Source organism: Sminthopsis crassicaudata, chromosome 1, assembly GCF_048593235.1.
Source record: "Sminthopsis crassicaudata isolate SCR6 chromosome 1, ASM4859323v1, whole genome shotgun sequence".
Lineage (NCBI taxonomy): Eukaryota > Metazoa > Chordata > Mammalia > Dasyuromorphia > Dasyuridae > Sminthopsis > Sminthopsis crassicaudata.
This window is the reverse complement of record NC_133617.1, coordinates 477,065,328-477,084,017: the sequence shown is the minus strand read 5'-3', so window position 1 is coordinate 477,084,017 and position 18,690 is coordinate 477,065,328. Positions and strand designations below refer to the sequence as shown.

At 36.8% G+C, this 18,690-nt stretch overlaps 1 protein-coding gene across 2 annotated transcripts in view; it reads left to right on the top strand.

Moving 5' to 3' along the window:
- Positions 1–2,745: 2,745 nt before the first annotated feature.
- Positions 2,746–18,690, top strand: part of PRKAR1B (protein kinase cAMP-dependent type I regulatory subunit beta) — a 242,001-nt gene continuing 226,056 nt past the window's right edge. The window contains exons 1-2 of one of the 2 annotated variants that reach the window (XM_074281089.1): positions 2,746–3,006; positions 4,880–5,064. In XM_074281089.1, the coding sequence (XP_074137190.1) occupies positions 4,888–5,064 (177 nt within the window). In that variant the 5' untranslated portion in view covers positions 2,746–3,006; positions 4,880–4,887. Of the gene's footprint in view, positions 3,007–4,879; positions 5,065–6,812; positions 6,891–18,690 lie in introns of those variants that run through there. The other variant, XM_074281091.1, reaches the window with a different exon arrangement.

Sequence of the window (18,690 nt, the reverse complement as noted above, 5' to 3'; positions counted from 1 at the left end):
TACTGGCTTTGGGATCAATGAATTCAACTTCATATCTTGGCTCTATCATTACCTATATGTATGGCCTTGGACCAACAAATAATGTCTCTGGGTCTTAGTTTTCTCATTTTTAAAATGAGGGTTTTAGTTAAATGGCCTCTAAACTCCTTTCCATGTTAAATAATTTATTGATCACTTATAGGGATCATGCCAATTGTGGGGATACAAAGAAAGGCATAAATAGCCTCTGAGATGAGGGAACTCACATCGTATTGGAAAAAGTAACTATTTTATATTTTATATTTAGGGTCTCATGGCATATACAGGGATCTGGCTTAGCCACCAAAAGGAGCCATCTGGCATGGCAGTTTTCAGAAGATTCTCAAGGACAAGAATTTACTCATCACCCTCTCTTTGAGGACTTAACATTGTATTTTTAATCAGGGAGGAGGCCTCAATAAATGTTGAATTGAATTCCTGCTCACTAGGGGTTAACAGGCTAAGACAGACATCTCTGATATATGTAACCAGTTCAGGGATTTTTTACGTCCTTGAATAAGAAACACTGAAAGAACATAAATAAGGAAGAACAAACAGTCACATTCTTTATAATCCACAGTAAGTGTTGTTAGGGGTTTTTGAGGAAATTTATCTCAAGAGAGTTGTGTGTTGATTGAAATTTAAGTAGTTTCATTGACATTGCATGACAATCTAAGCTTTCAGGCATGCTACCTGTGAAATCACTTATTATATGCCAGGCAGCTAGATAGACTGCTGGGCCTGGAATCAGAAGACTCATCTTCCTGAGTTCAAATCTGGACTCAGACACTTACTAGCTATTGTGACCCTGGGCAAGGCACTTCACCCAGTTTGCTTCAGTTTTCTCATCTGTAAAATTAACTGGAAGAGGAAATAGCAAATCTTCAAGATTTTCCCCAGGATTTTGACTCCAAATGGAGACATGAAGAGTTGGATTTTATTGAAATATGACTAAATAACAACAAAAACATCTTCCAGCACTGCACTAAGCACTAGGGATATCAAAGAAAGGCAAAAACTAGCCCCTTTTCCTCATGAAGTATATATTTTAAAAGGAGAGACTACAGGTAAATTAGTAGACAGAAAGTTAGTAGGGAGGCTAATTTGAAAGAGGAAAGCATTAGCAGTTGGGAGTGTGACTGGAAGGGAGTTTATGATTCTAAGGGGGGAAAGTGAGACAGGTGACCTTGCACAGCCCTCTCTCATTTAAATCCAACTCACTTGCATGTCATAGCATCATCTCCCTGATGTCATGATCTTAGTTGAGAATGAAGGACCACTGCCAACAACAATCCTTGTGATATTATTTTTCTTATTTTGCAGATAAAGAAATTAGAGATAGTAGATTCCTTTTCACCTGAGGTTTTCAAGCAGAGACTGGACTATCATTTTTCAGATATGGTATAGGAACTGGGTGACCATGGACATCCCTCCAACCTTTAAAATTCTGAGGCAAGTAAGCAGTATAGTGGAGAGAGTGCTGAACCAGGAAGTCCTGAGTTCAAATTTGACTTTGGACATTTGCAGCTATATGTCCCTGGGGAAACCACTTAAACTAGTTTTCTTCCTATCTGAAAAGAGCCATGTCCAGTCATCCTTATTCATATCTGGACCCAGATTCTGGAGGAGAAAATAAGACTTGTGACTTTGCACAGCCTTCCATCCCTCTAATCCAATTCACTTGCCTGTCATGGTATCGCCTATCTAATGCCATAGTAGTCTTTGAGAATGAAAAGCAAACAACCAAGATCGTTGTGAAGATCAACTGACTTAGAAATATTTGCAAAGTATTCCCCAAGTCTTAAATTCCTATATAAATGCTAGTTATAATTTTTCCCCTGTGGCTTGCCAGTGGATCCATAGTAAGTTTAGAGATGGACTTTGAAGCCCGAGCTCTCATGTCTCCACAGTGAAATTCTTTTCATTACATTAATTTATGAGATTAACTTCTATGACAGAAGACATCCCCGATAGCGACAGGAGGGATGCTTAAAAGGAGATATCTGTAGTTTTCTGTTGCCCAGGACCGACATTTGTGTAGATGAGAGCATTTTGATGGCATTTAGGTTTAGTAGTTTACAATTCCGTCTCCTGTTAAAGGAAATGGAAGAGTGGAGTAGGAGGGAAGACCTAGCTAGCTAGGGTGAACAACTCAAGACTCCTAGAATGCTGAAGTCGCAAAGGGTCTTAGGGATCTTCTAGTCTCACTTCCTCGTTTGAGAGTTGAAGAAAAGAGAACCAGAGAGTTCCAAAGACTTGGTAGTTAATGTTGAAGCCAGTTCTAGATTCTTGGCTTCTCAATTCAGCGCCTGGTACTCTTTCTGTTAATCTTGACCTCGATGTTGTCTGGGAGGGAGAGAACGGACGAACTTGGCCTAAGCAGGCCACAGGTGTGTACGTAAAAGATGTGCTAGAGGTTCAGTGACAGCCAAAACGGAGCCCTAGGTTCTATGCCGGTTCCCGGTCCTCAGTCCCTCTCACTGTCGCTAGAAATGGCTTCAGCAGGATTCTTTGGTTAAGAAGCAGAGAACAGGGGGATAATTGGATGCGACATTTTCTGAGTGGGTGGGTGCTATCAAAATGGCTGAGAAGAAAAGGGGGACCACTGAAAGGGGGTTGCTCCCTGTGAATGACAGGCCGGAGACTTGAGGAGCAAATGTTTTTTGGGGGATGATTGGGGTACGTCGCAGGGGCCGTTAACCTGCGCCAGGAGGAGAGGGGCGGAGCGGGGGTGGGGGCCGTGGGCGGGGAGGGAGCGAGAGAGGGGGCCTCCCATTGCGGACAGTCTGCTGGAGCCCGCCCTGCTGTCCGCCGTACAACCTCTGCGGCTGTAGGGAGGAGGGGCTGGAAGCCGGCTGCAGTGCGGAGACCCGAAGCTCAGGAGCTGCCGCCGCTGCCGCCGCTGCCGCCGCTGCCGTCGCTGCCTCTGCTGTTGCTTCTCCGGTTGCTGTCGCCGCGGAGCTCGCTCTGTTGCTGCCTCTCATCCAGGTATTTTCCCTGGGGCTGCTGCCCTTGCCCCTCTGACAGCCCCTTAACCCGGCTTTTAGCCCTCCGCCCCACGGTTGCCCATCAAAGCTGGGGAATCTGATCCCCCAACCCCCAATTCCCATCTCTTCTGCTTGCCTTCCCACCACCGCCCACTGCACCCCCTCCCCGCCCCCAATCCCAGCCTCACCACTGCGGATAGGACGTTGGATTCGGACAGAAACCGCAGTCCTTACCCGGCAGCTGTCCCCCCCGACCCCCCCTTCCCTCCCCGGCTTGGGGAGCTGCTGCCCCAGGCGCCTCCCCGGACTGGACAGAGCCTGCTGCCTCACTCCCTCCGCCACTTCCAGTTTGAGGGATGCCTTAGGGGTGGGGAATTGTTTGCGCCAGGCCAGGAAGAGAGCCCGTCTTTTGCCCTCTCCCCAAATATAGGAGATTAAAAAATGCTGGCGGTCTGTGGTTGACATATGAAAACATACCTTCCATCCCACTCCCATCCCACACACTCAGGGGATGAGACATTGAAAAGAATATCGCAACCCCTGTGGGACCTGAAGGCCACCGAAGGCTTTCCCCATTTTGTCCCTCGGGGAGGAAGTGAGCACTATATAGTTCTTAATGAGAGTGTCTTTTGCTCTCTCTCCCTCCCTTCCCCTGTGGATAATGTAAGGAATGGAGGGAACTGGTCTTGGTGTTGAAAAGGATGGAAATGGAAATGATTTTTCCCCGGGAGTTCTTGCAACATTGAGGTTTAATCCCGAGGGAGCCAAATTTCCCTCAGCCTTCATAACATGATTGGTGGGAGACTGGAATTTTCTGAAACCCCAGGCAGAATTAAGCATTAGAATGGGAGCTTGCTAAATAGAATTCTGGAAGCTTTGAAAAATAAATAGGGTCTTATCTGTCTAGAAAATTTTAAATTTCTTCCTGCCTTTAGGCAGGGGGATGGATATGATGAACTCCCAAGATTCCTTCTTTGTCCTCATTCTTCATGATGTATATACAATGTACATTATTACACAAAGAAAACTCTTCTGTTTATTCCTTAGGTTACTCTTCAGCATTAAAAAATTAAAAAAACCAAAAATCTTCCCAGACCTTCTCCCTCTTTTCTCCTCTTTGGAGTTGTCACAGCTTGATTCAATAAGCTGTGGGTTGTGATTATATTTAATCATCTCACACAACAGTCCTTTTAAAAACTCAGGGTGCAGAGCAAGTATTTGTGTGATTTTAGCTGCGTCTGCCATAGTCCAGTGGAGGCATCACTGCTTTCTTCTACCAAAATCTCAGCATTTTGTTTTTGGTTCAAAAGAATACTCCTATTTATCTTATTTAGGAAAAATGAAAATATAAAAATCTCTTGTCTTTCCGTGGGTATCTGATTAGAAGTAAAAAAAAAAAAAAAAAAAAAGGCAAGTTATTCATATTAATCTCCTGGGAATTGCTAAATGCTCAATTATTTGGAAGAAAATGCTGTTTGATTTTGATAACCATTTCAAAAAGCCACAACTGTTAAAATTGTTTAAAATATTCCCCAAGTAGAAAATTCAAAAGCATATCTTGTACCATTTCTTTTCCTCTTTCTCCTTTCTTCCTTCCCTCCCTTTCTCTCCTTCCTTATTGGCTCCCTCCCTCCCTTCCTTTCTCTCTTTTTCCTTTTCTTCTTTCTCTTCCTTCCCTCTTCTTATATGCTCTCCTGCTCTTTTTTCTTTTCCTCCTTTTCTGTTTCTCCATTATTCCCTTCTTTCCTCCCTCCCTATCTCTCTTCCTCCCTTCTCCTCCCCCTCACTGCCTCCTTTCTTCTTTCTTTTCCTCCCTCCTTCATTTTTTTATTTCCTACCTCTTTCCCTTCCTTTTTTTTCTTTCTTTCATTAAGGTTTGAAGATGGCTTCTTCTTCCTCCTATAACCTAGAAGAAGATGAGAGCCTGAAAGGATGTGAACTCTATGTCCAGAAGCATAATATTCAACAGCTTCTGAAAGAGTGCATTGTAAATCTTTGCATCTCCAAACCTGACCGTCCCATGAAATTTCTTCGGGAGCATTTTGAAAAATTAGAAAAGGTCAGTAGCCTGAAATGACTTTATTTTTCATTTACAAATGTACTCATATAAAATATTTCTTTCTATTCTGCAATTTCTTTTTTTCATTTAGCTTAAAAAGCTCAAAGGTGTTTTTTTTTTTTTTTGTTTGTTTTTGTTTTTTTGTCTTGTGAATTTTCAGTGGTGCCATCATGTATTTTAAAGCAATGGCCAGAATAGCTATTGAATAGACCATTATTTGGTTAATTATCTTTAGATTTTTTTCCTTAAGCCACTATAAGAGACCACTGGTATTTCATCCAAGTATGTTGTATTAAGCCAAAATGATTTCAATCCTTTAGGAATTCATGACTTTCCTTTTTCCTGTTCCTCAGTTACAAATATGATTTTAAGGACATGGAGCTGAGTCTCCCTTAATTCAAAGGTTTGAATAAATACATAGAAGAAAGTAATTCATAATTAAACATTTAAAATTGGTATTTTAAAAATGAGATCTTTCAGAATGCATATTACATGCTTATTATTGTATTTATGCCTTACCCTATTATCTATTTTGTTGCACACAGCAATTGGCTAATAAATGCATAGTGAATTGAATCTCCTGCATATATATGCAGTGGAAATTAAGAGTGTATATAAATCTCTCAAGGTTTATACTCTGTTTGAACTCTCCCAGCATTTCTCTCTTTCACAAGGATAATGAGGATCCTGCTCCCTCAATTCATAGGGGATGGGAAGTGATGAAGCAACTCCATATCCCTAGACATTCTTTCTGGGAATGAAGAATATGCCCTCAACTTATTTATTCAATCACTTATATACTCTTCACTGAAAAGTATGATGATAGGTAGTGAAGCCTCATCATTCCCTTTTTTGTTTTTTCTTACTTTTGGCACCCCTTCCCTCATGTCTCAGTGTTCTTAAACAATCACGTAGCTTTCCAGGTTCCCTACTGCAGTCCCAAGTCTTTCCCCAGGCAGTGCCCATGCTCCAAAATTCCTCTTTTCCTTTTTGTCCAACCATCAAAATTTATCCTGAATCTCATGCACTGAAGCCCTCAGAAACCTTTCTAGTCTATCTGATAAATAAATCCAGTTCTAACTGTCAATGGAGGTCATTTACACTTTTGGAAGCATTTGCATTTTTTGTCTCTAGACACCAAATGAAGAATGAAAAACTTTCAGCCTTTTTGGTGACTTATTGGAGGAGATATTTTTGAATGGGGGTGGGAGGGCTTTCCAATGACCTTGTAAATCACACCAGGTAAGTGACTGCTTATATTTAAAGCCAAATCTGTGAGTAGCTGCATATATGGGGATAATTGTGGCTCAAAGATTCTCTTCTGAAATCCGAACAAGAAGGGAAATAGAAAAAGGTATTTTTCCACTCTAGGTTTTTGTAGAGTATGTTGTCATGTCCTGCAGAACCAGAAAGGAAGAGACAGGTAGGTAATGTCACAGGACTATCACCATTGACCATTTTCCATCTCAAATCACAATAGGACAGAGACTGAAGTTAATTAAACTGATTTATGCATACAACCCAACATTAATTAATTAGATCTGCATAATGTTCTATTCTATATTCACTGCATGACTTGAACTGGGAGACCATTCTGGAACTTGCAGAACTCTATTATTTACATACTGAAATCTCCGTACTATATTCTAAAGTATATATGAAATGTTTGCTGTATTAGAACCAGGAAAAGGTTACCTACTTTCAAGTTCATTTTAGAGAAGGTGTCAGGTTTCATGAGTAAGTCATGTAACCATAGCAGAGTAGAGTAGTCTTATCAGTAATACTCTGGCTGCCGTGAAGAAGACTTCTTAAGAAGGACCCTAATGGTAAGAGTTAAAGTTTATAAAACCATTTAGCATATATTATGGTGGGGCAGTAGCAGACAGGGCAAATCAGGATTGTTTTTTTGTTTTTCTGTAGAGACTAGATAACTGCTTGTGAAACCAAGGTAGAAGGTACAGAAGACTCAGTTGGAACATCTCAGTTCTGGGAAATCTATATAAGCTGAAGCTAGATCAAGATAATCAGTTATTAGCTAGTTTCGTATTAGGAAATATTTAAGACTGTTGTATTACTCATTTGTTGGAAACTAATAACATCACTGGGGACAAAGGCAATTTTTCCTATTGAGATTTGTCTTTCAGAAGATTGTAAATATCATTTCATTAGTTCTTTGTTTAAATGTGATTTTCCAACCTGATCAGTTGCATGACAATTTGCCTGACTTTGTGGCATTAGTATGCCTGATTGCAACCATATCAGTGAAGTGTAACTTCATATTTCATAGACAGATATTTTTATAAAAATACTATATCATTCAGAGAACCAAGGCCATTTGGTTAAACATGGAGCACTATACCATTTTGATGGCAAGAGTGGAATGTGTGGGTTTTCTAATGATTGTTAATGTTGAATACGCCTTTTCAAATGACAGAAAATGTCAAATTATGTTGGATAATTTACTATACCCTACCCTAACTAATCCATAAGAAAAGGATTTTGCTTTTTTTTTTTTAAATAAAGAAGATTTTTTTGGTTGTCTCTTTTCCACTCAGGTAAACATATTCTTGGAGAAACTCACTTCACTGTTGGTAACCAATTTCTAATTAGAACCAAATCATTTACTAAAGGAAAAATGTGTATAAGTTGGTTGATGAACTAATGTAATTTTTCTTCATTGCTATGGATCTCTGATTACATTGATTTGCATATTCTCTCCATTTGGATAGATGACAATTCACCTATGCCTTCTCATTTTGTATAATTAATACTTATCCATATTTTCCCACAGATTAAACAAATTTTTTTCATTAACAAGCATTTAGCAAACATTTCTCTTCTTTATCTCCTACTCCCCTCCCATTGAGAAAAAATAAAATCTTTCTAACAATATGCAAACAAAACATTCCCTCATCAATCATGCTTTGTTTTGTCTCTTGAATCTATCACTGCTCTGTTAGAAGATGGTAACTAGTATAATTCATCATGTCCTTTAGCATCATGATTGGTTATTATAGTGATCAGAGTTCCTAAGCCTTTAAACGTTGATTATGGCTCCCCTTGAGTTTTCACAGATCTGCCCGGTATTCTCAAAGCCTTCTACTAAGTCTTTTCCCTAAAAAATTTATAGGTACAGTGTAGCCTTCTGACTATCTATTATCCCTTGTTCTCACATCTTATTGGTCCACCACTTTTTTATTTGTATCTATTTCTATCAACTGTAGCTATATCCCCATAATTATTCATTTCCTTAATGATAGACTCTTATGCCAATATCAGTTTTCCAAAAAGACAAAATCTTAATTTTATGGAAAATTTAAGATGCTATTTAGAGATGCTGAATAGGTAAGAATACTGATTTTGAAGTAGAGAAGACTCCTGTGGGGGGATTTGAAAAAAAAAATCTATTGAAGACACACAAATCAACTTTAAAAGGGCTAGTAACTCTGATCAATTTTTATAATTATGATGACAAAGGACTAAAGATGAAGCATACTTCCTATCTACATTCTGACAGTATGATGATGAATTCAAGATTCAGTGTAATCTTGGACAAATTTCTTGACCTCTCTCAACCTCAGTTTTGTCATTTGTAAAATGGGGGTAATAATAGCACCTAATAATATTTCATAGGAACATGTGTACAATGTTATGCAAACCTTCAAGTGCTATATAAATGCTTGTTATTATTGAGTGAAACATGGAGATATTAAGTTGAACTTCCTTTAGGATCTCCCCATACTCTTCTTGTGCCATACATTACACAACTGGTCAGCATTTTACATATAGTAGAGAAAGATCTTTCCAAAGAAATGAATCTTTAGAAAAATTTTCATGAAGATTTGTTAAAGTTGGAAAGGAGATTCATCTCATTCAGTTGTTTGAGTAGGTCATTATTCTTTCTCCCCTTTTTTCAGCTTGCTTCTACACAACTTAATCATAAAAGGAGTTTTGAAAATGTTCTTAGTGCCATTCAGGAGATATTTAGTTTAAGTCTTGGGCCAAAGGCTATATTTAGATTTCCTCCTTCTTCTGGGACCTATACTGAGTTCTATATTAAGATTTGTTTTAATAGATACGTGGTCAGCAAAAGGAATTTTTGGATGCAAAATTGACAAAAGGTTGAAATTTCCTGAAAAGTCAAAAGAGAACATTTATATGTTAATTTTTTTTTATTATTGCTTTTTATTTACAAGATATATGCATGGGTAATTTTTCAGCATTGACAATTGCCAAACCTTTTGTTCCAGTTTTTCCCCTTCTTTCTCCTGTCCTCTTCCCCAGCTGGCAGGTTGACCAATACATGTTAAATATGTTAAATTATACGTTATTTCTTAATGAAATTTGATGTGGAACCAGAAAAGGAAAGAGAATTGAAAAACCTCCAAAAAAGTCATGCTTAGATGAAGATTTGTTGACATAGAAAGGGAAAGATATATATATATATATATATATATATATATATATATATATATATATATATATATAATCTCTCACATTATCATGATTTTTTGAAGTAGATGCCAATGAGAATTTAAGGCTTTTGTGGTCTAGGTAGATAGATCTGGTTCTATTATCAGGAAAGCCTCTCATGAAGACTGACTTTCTGACTCTAGGGAAGTCATTTAAACTTGCAATGTTCCAGGCAACCCTCTAAGACTATAAGAGATAATCTCTTCCGTCAAGAAATTATATCCTCAAAAAAAAAAAACTAATTAAAAAAGAAGAAATTATATCCTCTTCCAACCATTTTTAGACATTGCTTTGCAAAAGAACAGGTTAGACCTTTAGATTAAAGCAATAGGTTTTATTAGGGGTCTATCATAATTTTCATATGGTGTAATTTAAAGGTTGGAATGTGTATATTCAAGAGCAGGAACAGAGGATCAGGAACAACTAGGGAGGATATTAGCAGATCTCCAACACCACACCAGAATCAGAGTATGCATATTAACTCTGGGTTGTATGAGAGGGAAAAGAACTACCTAGTTCTAGCCCAAGCACAATCTGATTGGTTTTTCATGATGTCATAGACACAGAGATTGGGTGGCCTCCCTGTGTAAGTGTGGAAGCTTCCAGAATTATAAAAAAAAAAGGTTTTAGTTTTTTCTAAGATCTTTATAAAATGAAAACAGTACAACAGAGGTTTTTAACCTGGAGTCTCCGGATAGATTTCAAAGGGCCCTTGAATTTTAATGGGAAAAAAATTAGATCTTTATTTTTAGTAACCTCTAACTGAAATTTAGAATTTCTTTCATTTGTGATTAAATATCCCCTCTATCTGTGCCTCTAACATTATTTTAAGAAAGCAATCCAGCATCTTCTGAAGGGGTTCATGACAACAAAAAACATTAGGAGAACTTGATCTATAAGAATCTCTTTGTAAAGTTAAATTTACCACATTAAAAAAATAATCATTTCCCCCCCCTCAAATTGACTTTTTTCACATTGCAAAACTTTGATAGCCCTTTTCATTAAAGATGTTGGAATGTAGGAGTAGTCCAGAAGCTTTTTTTTTTTTTTAATTGTAAATTGATTTTTAGTCTTCATTTTGTAGCTAATGTACTCTGTGTTCCCAGGAGCTTATTAATTATTTGCTTTTGCCCTTGACAACTCTAGTTTCCTTCTATCCTCTATTTTAAAAGCAAAGCAAATGCATCACACTTTTCATCCACTGACCATTTCTAAAATGTGAAGAGACTCAAAGGAAAAGAAGCAGATTTAATTTTTATCTGAGAAACCACCATTTTTGTGTGCAAGTTGATGAACTCTTTAATTTTTTTTTGTATAATGACTAGGTGAAAAGAATCATAGGCTCTTTAGAGAAAGATGCTCTATAAATCATCTGGAAAAAATACATGAATGTTTATGTCTGGCAATAGATAAACTTTTATTAAGTGCTTGATACTGTGCTTAGCTTTGGGGATACAAATAGGCAAAAGCCAGTCTGTCCCCTCAAGGAAGTAAATGTGCCATCACTGATCTAGAGCTGTAATTACTTATTTTGGCTGCTGGAGGTTAGCACAAAATGTGCCTGGGAGCTAGCTGGTAGGTCTCTTCAGAACATCTTTGGGAAAATAATGCAAGGTGATTGTGACAAATTCAATTGAGTAGCAGGAAGGATTAGTTAGCATTGTGGCTCACTTATGGGTATTTAAGCAAGAACATTTGATCTGGTAGCTTCCATTTAAACTAATTACTCTTGCTCTCTTGGTCCTGAATTTACATGATTTGAAAGTGTGGATATATTAAATTTTTACTGCCTTTTAAATGTCAGTGCTTTGGGACCACCCCTCTTCTCACTCTTTTCAAGTTTGCTCCTGTCCTTCCCAATTTCCTAATCTTCCCTTCTTTTCCAAATCGTGTGATTCGGTATAGTTAACTTCTATAGTGGTTGTTGTTGTTGTTGTTTTTTTCTTTTAATTGAGAAAGAATCAGTTTAACTTGAAGAGGGTCTGTTAGTTTCACCTTATCTTCAAATTGGCATTTAAGTAGGCCTTTAGGTAATGAAAAGCAACTGCGGTAGGACTAATCCACTTTAGAGATTTTAATTTAACTTTACAAAAACCCTTCCGGGATTATTCAGAAACCTGTGACTGTTCCTTCTCAATCTTATGATTATTGCAGGGATGACTAAGAATGTACCTAACAGGCTTGTTTTCCCCCGCCATTTGTTCCAAACAGGGCTTCATTTTTATGCCAGAAAATTTGTTTTGTACATACATTTCATCCTCTTCTGATTGGTTGCAAACCCTTTAATCCTCAAATCTTGACAGATCCTGGTCTGTATTTGGTAGTGTTAATAGGCTGAAAAAAGAAACCTTTTAGCCCCAGTTTTCAGTCTCCTTTTTAAAATCTTCCCAGCAATTCAGGATGATCAGACATGAATATTTAGTGCTACTGTCTTTCAATTGTCCCAGGAGGCTTAGATTGGATAGATGCCCTTATCTAGAGAATGAACCACAGGTCCCGTAGCCTAGGCAACAGCTGCTCACATTCACCCAATGTGCGTATCGAATGACGTCAAATAGTGGAGAATGCTGCTTTCGCTTATTTGTCTCACTTTGTCCCTGCTGGGAAGATAATGATCTTGTTTTTTTTGGTTTTGTGTGTGTGTGTCTGTGTGTATGTGTGTTTGTGTGTGTGTGTAGAAAGGAAGAAAAGCTAAACAGGGAAGTGGACATCCTAGATTTTCCCATTCTAGCGACTAAATTAAAAAAAAAAGTGATATACAGTATTAGGAGGTTTGAATGATAAAAAAGGGAATTTCTTTTTTCCCTTCTGGATTTTAAACCAAGTAGAAGCAGGGAGGGGAAGAGGGGGGGAGTGAAGAAAACTTGAATCAGCTTGGTTGAAAGAACATTGCATTAGGAATCAAAAAATCCAAATCCTAGTCCAGACTCTGCTATGTTAAGCAAGCCATTTAATGCATTCTGTAGCTCATTTTCCTCATCGGTGAAAAGAGGGAATAAGACAAAATGGTCTCTAAGCTCTATTCTTCATGGGAAAACTGACTTCCTATTCTTTTAATTTAAAAAAAAAAAGGATAGAATGAGCATCTTTTTGTCTAACTGATTTCAGTCACAGGCAGCTTTTCCTTTGTGTCTTTTTCGGTTATGCTTTATATTTTTTTCATGATATGGTTATGGTTAAAAAGACCTTTTTGGACTGACCCTCTTCATCTTTTTTCAGGAACTCACATTTTGTTTGTTTAAAATGGTCCTCAGGAGGACCTCCTGAGTGGGAACTTTGTGGGCTCAGATCAAGGTATTTGGAATTCCCCACCTGAAATGGAGGCAGAGGAGCCTATTTTGGGGGGTATTGTCTTGTATTTGCCAATGTGGTTTGGCAGAAAGATCACTGTATTTGAAGACAGAAAACCCTGTGAGGTCAGCTACTTATACTTATGTATACTTGTATACTTTGCCTTGGGCAAAACCCTTCAACTAGAGATCTAATAAGGATATTAATTTTTTTTTCTTCAGTAGTATTTTATTTTTCCAAATACTCGTTAAGATAGTTTTTAACATTTAATTTTTGTAAAACTTAGTGTTCTAAATTTTCTCCCTCCCTCCCTTACTTCCCCCTCCTAAAGATAGCAAGCAATCTGATGTAGGTTAAATATGTGCTAATGGATATTAATTTGTATTGGAGAGGTAGACAGTCAGACTCAACCTAAAGAAGATCTAGATTAAAGGACTGCTGGTGGCTCATACTTGCAAATAATTTAGCCTCAGGGTCCCAGACAACTATTTTAAGACTATAAATTGTGTAGGGCAGCCTTAGCTTGGAACTCCATTGGTAAAATACATTTCCTCATTGGTGGTCTATAAGAATGGGATTAAAAAAAAAAAGTTGAACTAATTGAACTACTTACCTTTAAAGGGTATTGTGAAGATTAAATGACACTGTATATATAAAAGGCCTTATTAAAAACATCAGAGTACTATATAAATGTGAATTCTAATGAGACTACAAAACTGAAGCCTCTTTTCTCTCAACTTCAAAAGAATAAATCATCCTCATGTGAATATAGCCCAGCTTCTTAAACTGTTTTGTGACTCCATGTGGGGTCTTACAACTGAATGTGGAGATCATGAAATTATGATTTATTATCAGTGTTTGATTTCTATACCTGCTTTATGTACTTATAAATCTGGGGTCACATAAAAATTTCTTGGGCGAAAAGGATTGAGTAGGAAAAGTTTTAAAAGTTCTGGTATGTGGATAGTACTTTATATTCTCAGTCTTCTCAACTCTTTATGTTAATCTGAACAGATATAATAGTAGAAAACATTATAGAGATCATTTAGTCTAGTTCTTTCATCTTACAGATGAGGAAACTGAGACCCACAGAGGCTTGCCCAAAGTCACACAGTCACTCAATGGCAAAGCTAAGAACAGAAAACTTGCTCTTGTCTGCTGGTGGGAAAGTCAAATTTCCCTAAATGACCAAGTTGTAACAGTTTAAATTACTTCTTGAGAATTCAAATCAGTCTAAAATTTGAAGTTCTTATTGAATAGGAGAATCTACTGATTGAACATAATCTTCACTTCATTTTTACTTAGGGTCCTTTAAAACCAAAATAAAACAAAACAAAATATAAAGTCTTAAAACAGGGCGCCTTCCTCACCCAGACTTGACAATGTCTGGTGCCTATTCCAGGGCTAAGATTTCAACAAGATTCATGAATCAGGTTCATGTCTTTGTTGTCTGGCTTCACACAGAGTGATTTGGCAGCATATTAACTTAAAATGTAAAGGCTATTTTTGGAATTGAATGATTTATATTAAATATACATTTAAAAAACCCAATAATTCCCTCCTCCCAAAACAAACAAACAAACAAACCCCAAACTTGTGGGAAGGACAGAAGTTTATAAATTATATGGACTGTTATAACATGTGAAATTTAGATAGCCTTCATCAATTGTAAGGTCTATAGCTTAAAAAAAAAGAAAAAAAAGTTAGAGCAGAGTTTATGACAGCTCTAAGTGGATTATTCCTAAGATTGGTTTTACTTAGGTATAGTATAAATGAATAGAATAATTTATAAATAATAATTCAGTAAATAAATAGAAGCCAAACAAGACTAAAATCCTAAATATTGAATAATAATTATACAAGTACTATTAGTGGCATTGTCCCATGATTGGACATGAGAAAATAGGATTTTTTTTCCTTTTTAATGAATGGTAAACTAGTAAATCATGTGTTAATCCCCCATATTCCATAATTTGTAATTCCATAATTTGTATCGATCAGTTTAATAAGATCCAGCTCTGGAGCTGGAAGGAACTTTGGGAGGCATGTAGTTGTTGGTGAGTTATATCTGACTCTTTGTGACCACCTCAATAAAAGTTTTAGCAAAGGTAGTTTAGTAGATTGCCATTTTGATCTCCAATGTACCCCTATATTACAGATGAAAGACTGAAGAAAAAAGGGATTAAATTATTTTCCCAGGACCACACAGTTAGTAAGCATCTTAGTCTGGATTTGAATTGAGATCTTCTTTTTTCTATCTGTAGAACCTCTTTATATTAAAGATGAGGAAACTAAAGTGGGAGGGGGGAGTAGTTTGGTATCTCCAATGTAAGTGTCTGGGATTGGATTTGAACTCAGATCTTTTTTATTCTTTCTATACTATATAGTAGAACCTCTTTATTTTAATGAAGAATTTGAAATCTGGGGACATTACAGGTACAAATATCTTGCTACAGGTAGTAAGCATTAGAAGAAGAATTTGAACCCAGAATCTGGCTCTAGAACCAGTATGCTTTCCATCATCATTATCATCATTTTTGCTGTTTAGACATATTTCGGTCATGTCCAGCTCTTTATGACCCCATTTGGGGTTTCCTTGACAGAGATACTGAAGTGATTTGCTATTTCACTTTCAGTTCATTTTACAGATGAGGAAACTGAGGCAAACAGGGTTACATGACTTGCCTAAGGTCATACATCTACTGAGGCCAGATTTGAATTCAGATTGTCTTGACTCCAGGCCCAGTACTCTATCTACTATGCCACCTAATTGCTCCTTTTTCATTTTTTTAAGTGACCCCCAGGACTTGTGTTGATAAATATTAAACAACTTGTTCTCCAGTATATTTTTGAGCTTAATTTACCAAATTAACATTTTTTTCATCACTTTCTTAAGTTTAGGCAATCAACAAAATAGAAAACCAATTGCTAATTTGTATCATTTGCTGATTTCCAAGGTATAAATGCTTGCACTAAAAATTTAATAGTTTAGCTCATAGGTTTGAAGAGTTCCATCATACTCTCTGCAAGAGTTTAATTTCTCAGACAAAAGACACGTTTTTATTTATTCAGTCCCCCAAATACTAGTTGCTCATAGCTTATGAGATATGACTTTTATTTTTGTTCCTTTGACCATTAGTCTTTGATTATAATCAGTCTGGGAACTGAGTTTGTTGTTAATCTAAACAGTCTGTTTTACTAATTTAGTCAAGTACCTGGGGTATTGTTTGGTTTGAACACTTCCTAAGAGAGACTATAAATCAAAAGGCACTAATTGTATAGTAAACATTTCAGGTGATTTCCAAAAGGTGACTGCCTTATTTCCTGGACTGGAGATCTGTGTGGATTAAGAATCAGCCTAAGTCTGTTGTTGTTCTCTCTTATAGTTTGTGTTCCATTAACTCAGGTGAATGATATTAGCTTAACTGGAAGGCTTACATACCTCTTTTTTTTTAATGCTTCTTCCAGTTACTGAAATTTGTTACAGCCCGTCTGGCAGTGATTCTATGCCATATGAAACTACAATATTTTTCAGATCATTTAATATCTTAATATACTATTATTTAGGATGGTTTATGAAAAGTAAAGGGGTATTTTATGTAATTTCTTTAGTACTAATACCTTTTCCTTATGCTGTATATGAAGGCTTAGCTGAAGGAAAGCAATGTCAACTCAGATCAGGTATGTGGAAAGTGGCCTTTTCATAGCTAATGGAAATTTAAAATGACTAAAGAGTAGATGACTAGGGTATTTTCATTAACAATAAAATCTAAGTTGGATTTCAAAATGAACTCCAAATTCAAATTGATTTTTATTTTATTTGAGTTGTTTTCTTAGATGTTTTCCTTACCCAATTTTTTATTATTGTTTTTGCCTTTAGTATTTTGGATCAGTTGCCAATCAGTCAACAAGCATTTATTAAGCATTTACTATGTGTCAGGGACTGTATTAAATGCTGGAAATGCAAATGAAAGCTCCTCTCCCCCCAAAAAAAATTTCCTTAAGGAGATTTCTTTTTTTTTAAAAATCTTTTAAACATTTTTCCTAGTTATACATCTATATTCATTTTAAAAATATATTTCCTTATGAATCATGTTGGGAAAGAAAAATCAGTACAAATGGGAAAATTCATTAGAGAAAAAAAAACAAGAAGGGAAAAAAGTGAACATAGCATGTGTTAATTTATATTCAATCAGGAAGATTTCTTAAAGAGAAATTCTAAAGGGTGAGTAAGAAGAGTAAAAGGACTCTGAAAAGGATGGGAGTAGGGTAGGGAAGAAGAGACCTTGTGGAGAGGACAAAGGGGCTGATGAAGAAATCCCAAGTATAGCTTGGTGAAAAATGAGGAGCAGTTTAGCTAGGGTGCTTCATTAAATGGAGGTGCCATCCAGTCAGAGAGAGATTGAAGGGTGAAGGATACTTTCAAGCTATGAATTCTAGGACTGAAATGATCTTTCAGAATAAAGAGGTTTCTGGGTCAAGACAGAGAAATCCTGAAGGCAATCTGATGAGAAAAGCATAGTGCCAGTCAATGAATCACTCCATCAATATTTATTAAGTGCATACTAAATTATCCAGAATTTTGCTTGGCATATTAATGTTTCAACAATTTGATGAGTCTATGAACTCATGGATGTGGATGTTATTTCCAAAAGTACTGATTGTAACTCACTTTTACCTTCTCTCATTCAACTTATCCATGTCTTCCCATAAATTCTCCATAAAGAGACCACTCTGTTCTGACCAGGTGTGGGTCTCTTGATGTTTTCTGAATTCCAGTGGAGGAAATGGATTATCTATCCATCTACTCTTGTTTATCTATCCATCTACTCTTGTTCAGATGAATCACCTTCTTTTCATAAATCTCTCAGATGACATTTTTTACTTCTTTGGTATAATTCTTCAGTGGTAATATTCTATAGCCTCATAATTATATGCTTGCTGCTCTCAGGAAGCTTTTAACCTATTTGCTGGACAAGATAGTTTCTTATAAAAGGAAAACTGTCAACCTAGGCAGTATAATTTGATTCTAAAATTTTATGACTGTCTGCTAAGTGCCTAGTGAGTGGTATAGGTAAGAAGGATTTATAGTTGATACAGTGAAAAGAGCCCCAAATTCACAGAGATCCTTGGCAGGAATCCTAGCTCTGTTGCTTACCATATGATATTGGACAAATCACTTAATCTTCAATAGGGTGCTTATCTGTAAAATGATGTGGTTGGACCAGTTTGTCTCTCAGATCTGAAACTGGCTAATTCAGCAGTGAATAAGATGATCTTGGACTAATCAGAGAAAGTAAGTTTAGGAGGAAGTAAACTTTGAAATATGGGTAAGGTTTGATTAGGTGGAGAGAGGATGAATGGACATCCCAACCTCAAAGATGGGAGGAAATCAATATAATAGGAAAAGTGTAAGAGAAAAATAAATACTGTATGTTTGGGAAAAGAGAGCTTGATAAATACCTATATGAGTCCACCTTTTGGTGTTAAATTTTCCATCAAATTAGAGTTGGTTTATACACCAAATACACTTGCTCCTGAGACCTTTCCATCCTCCCTCCCTCTCTCCTCCCTGAGAAACTGCAGCCAATGAATAGAACTGGCATCTTGCTGCTGAAATAGCTGTTAGCAAGCAGCAATGAAAGGAAAGTTTATTTTATTTTATTTTTTTTTATTTTGGACATGGCCAATGTGAGAATTTGTTTTGCTTGATTATAAATGTTTGTAACAAGGGATTTTGTTTTTTATGCTTTCTCCAGAGGGAGTGATGGGCTGGTGATAGGGAGACAAGGTGGATCTTCATTAGTTCTATCTTGACCATTAATTATCTCTATAACCGTATCCAAATCACTTAACATGTTT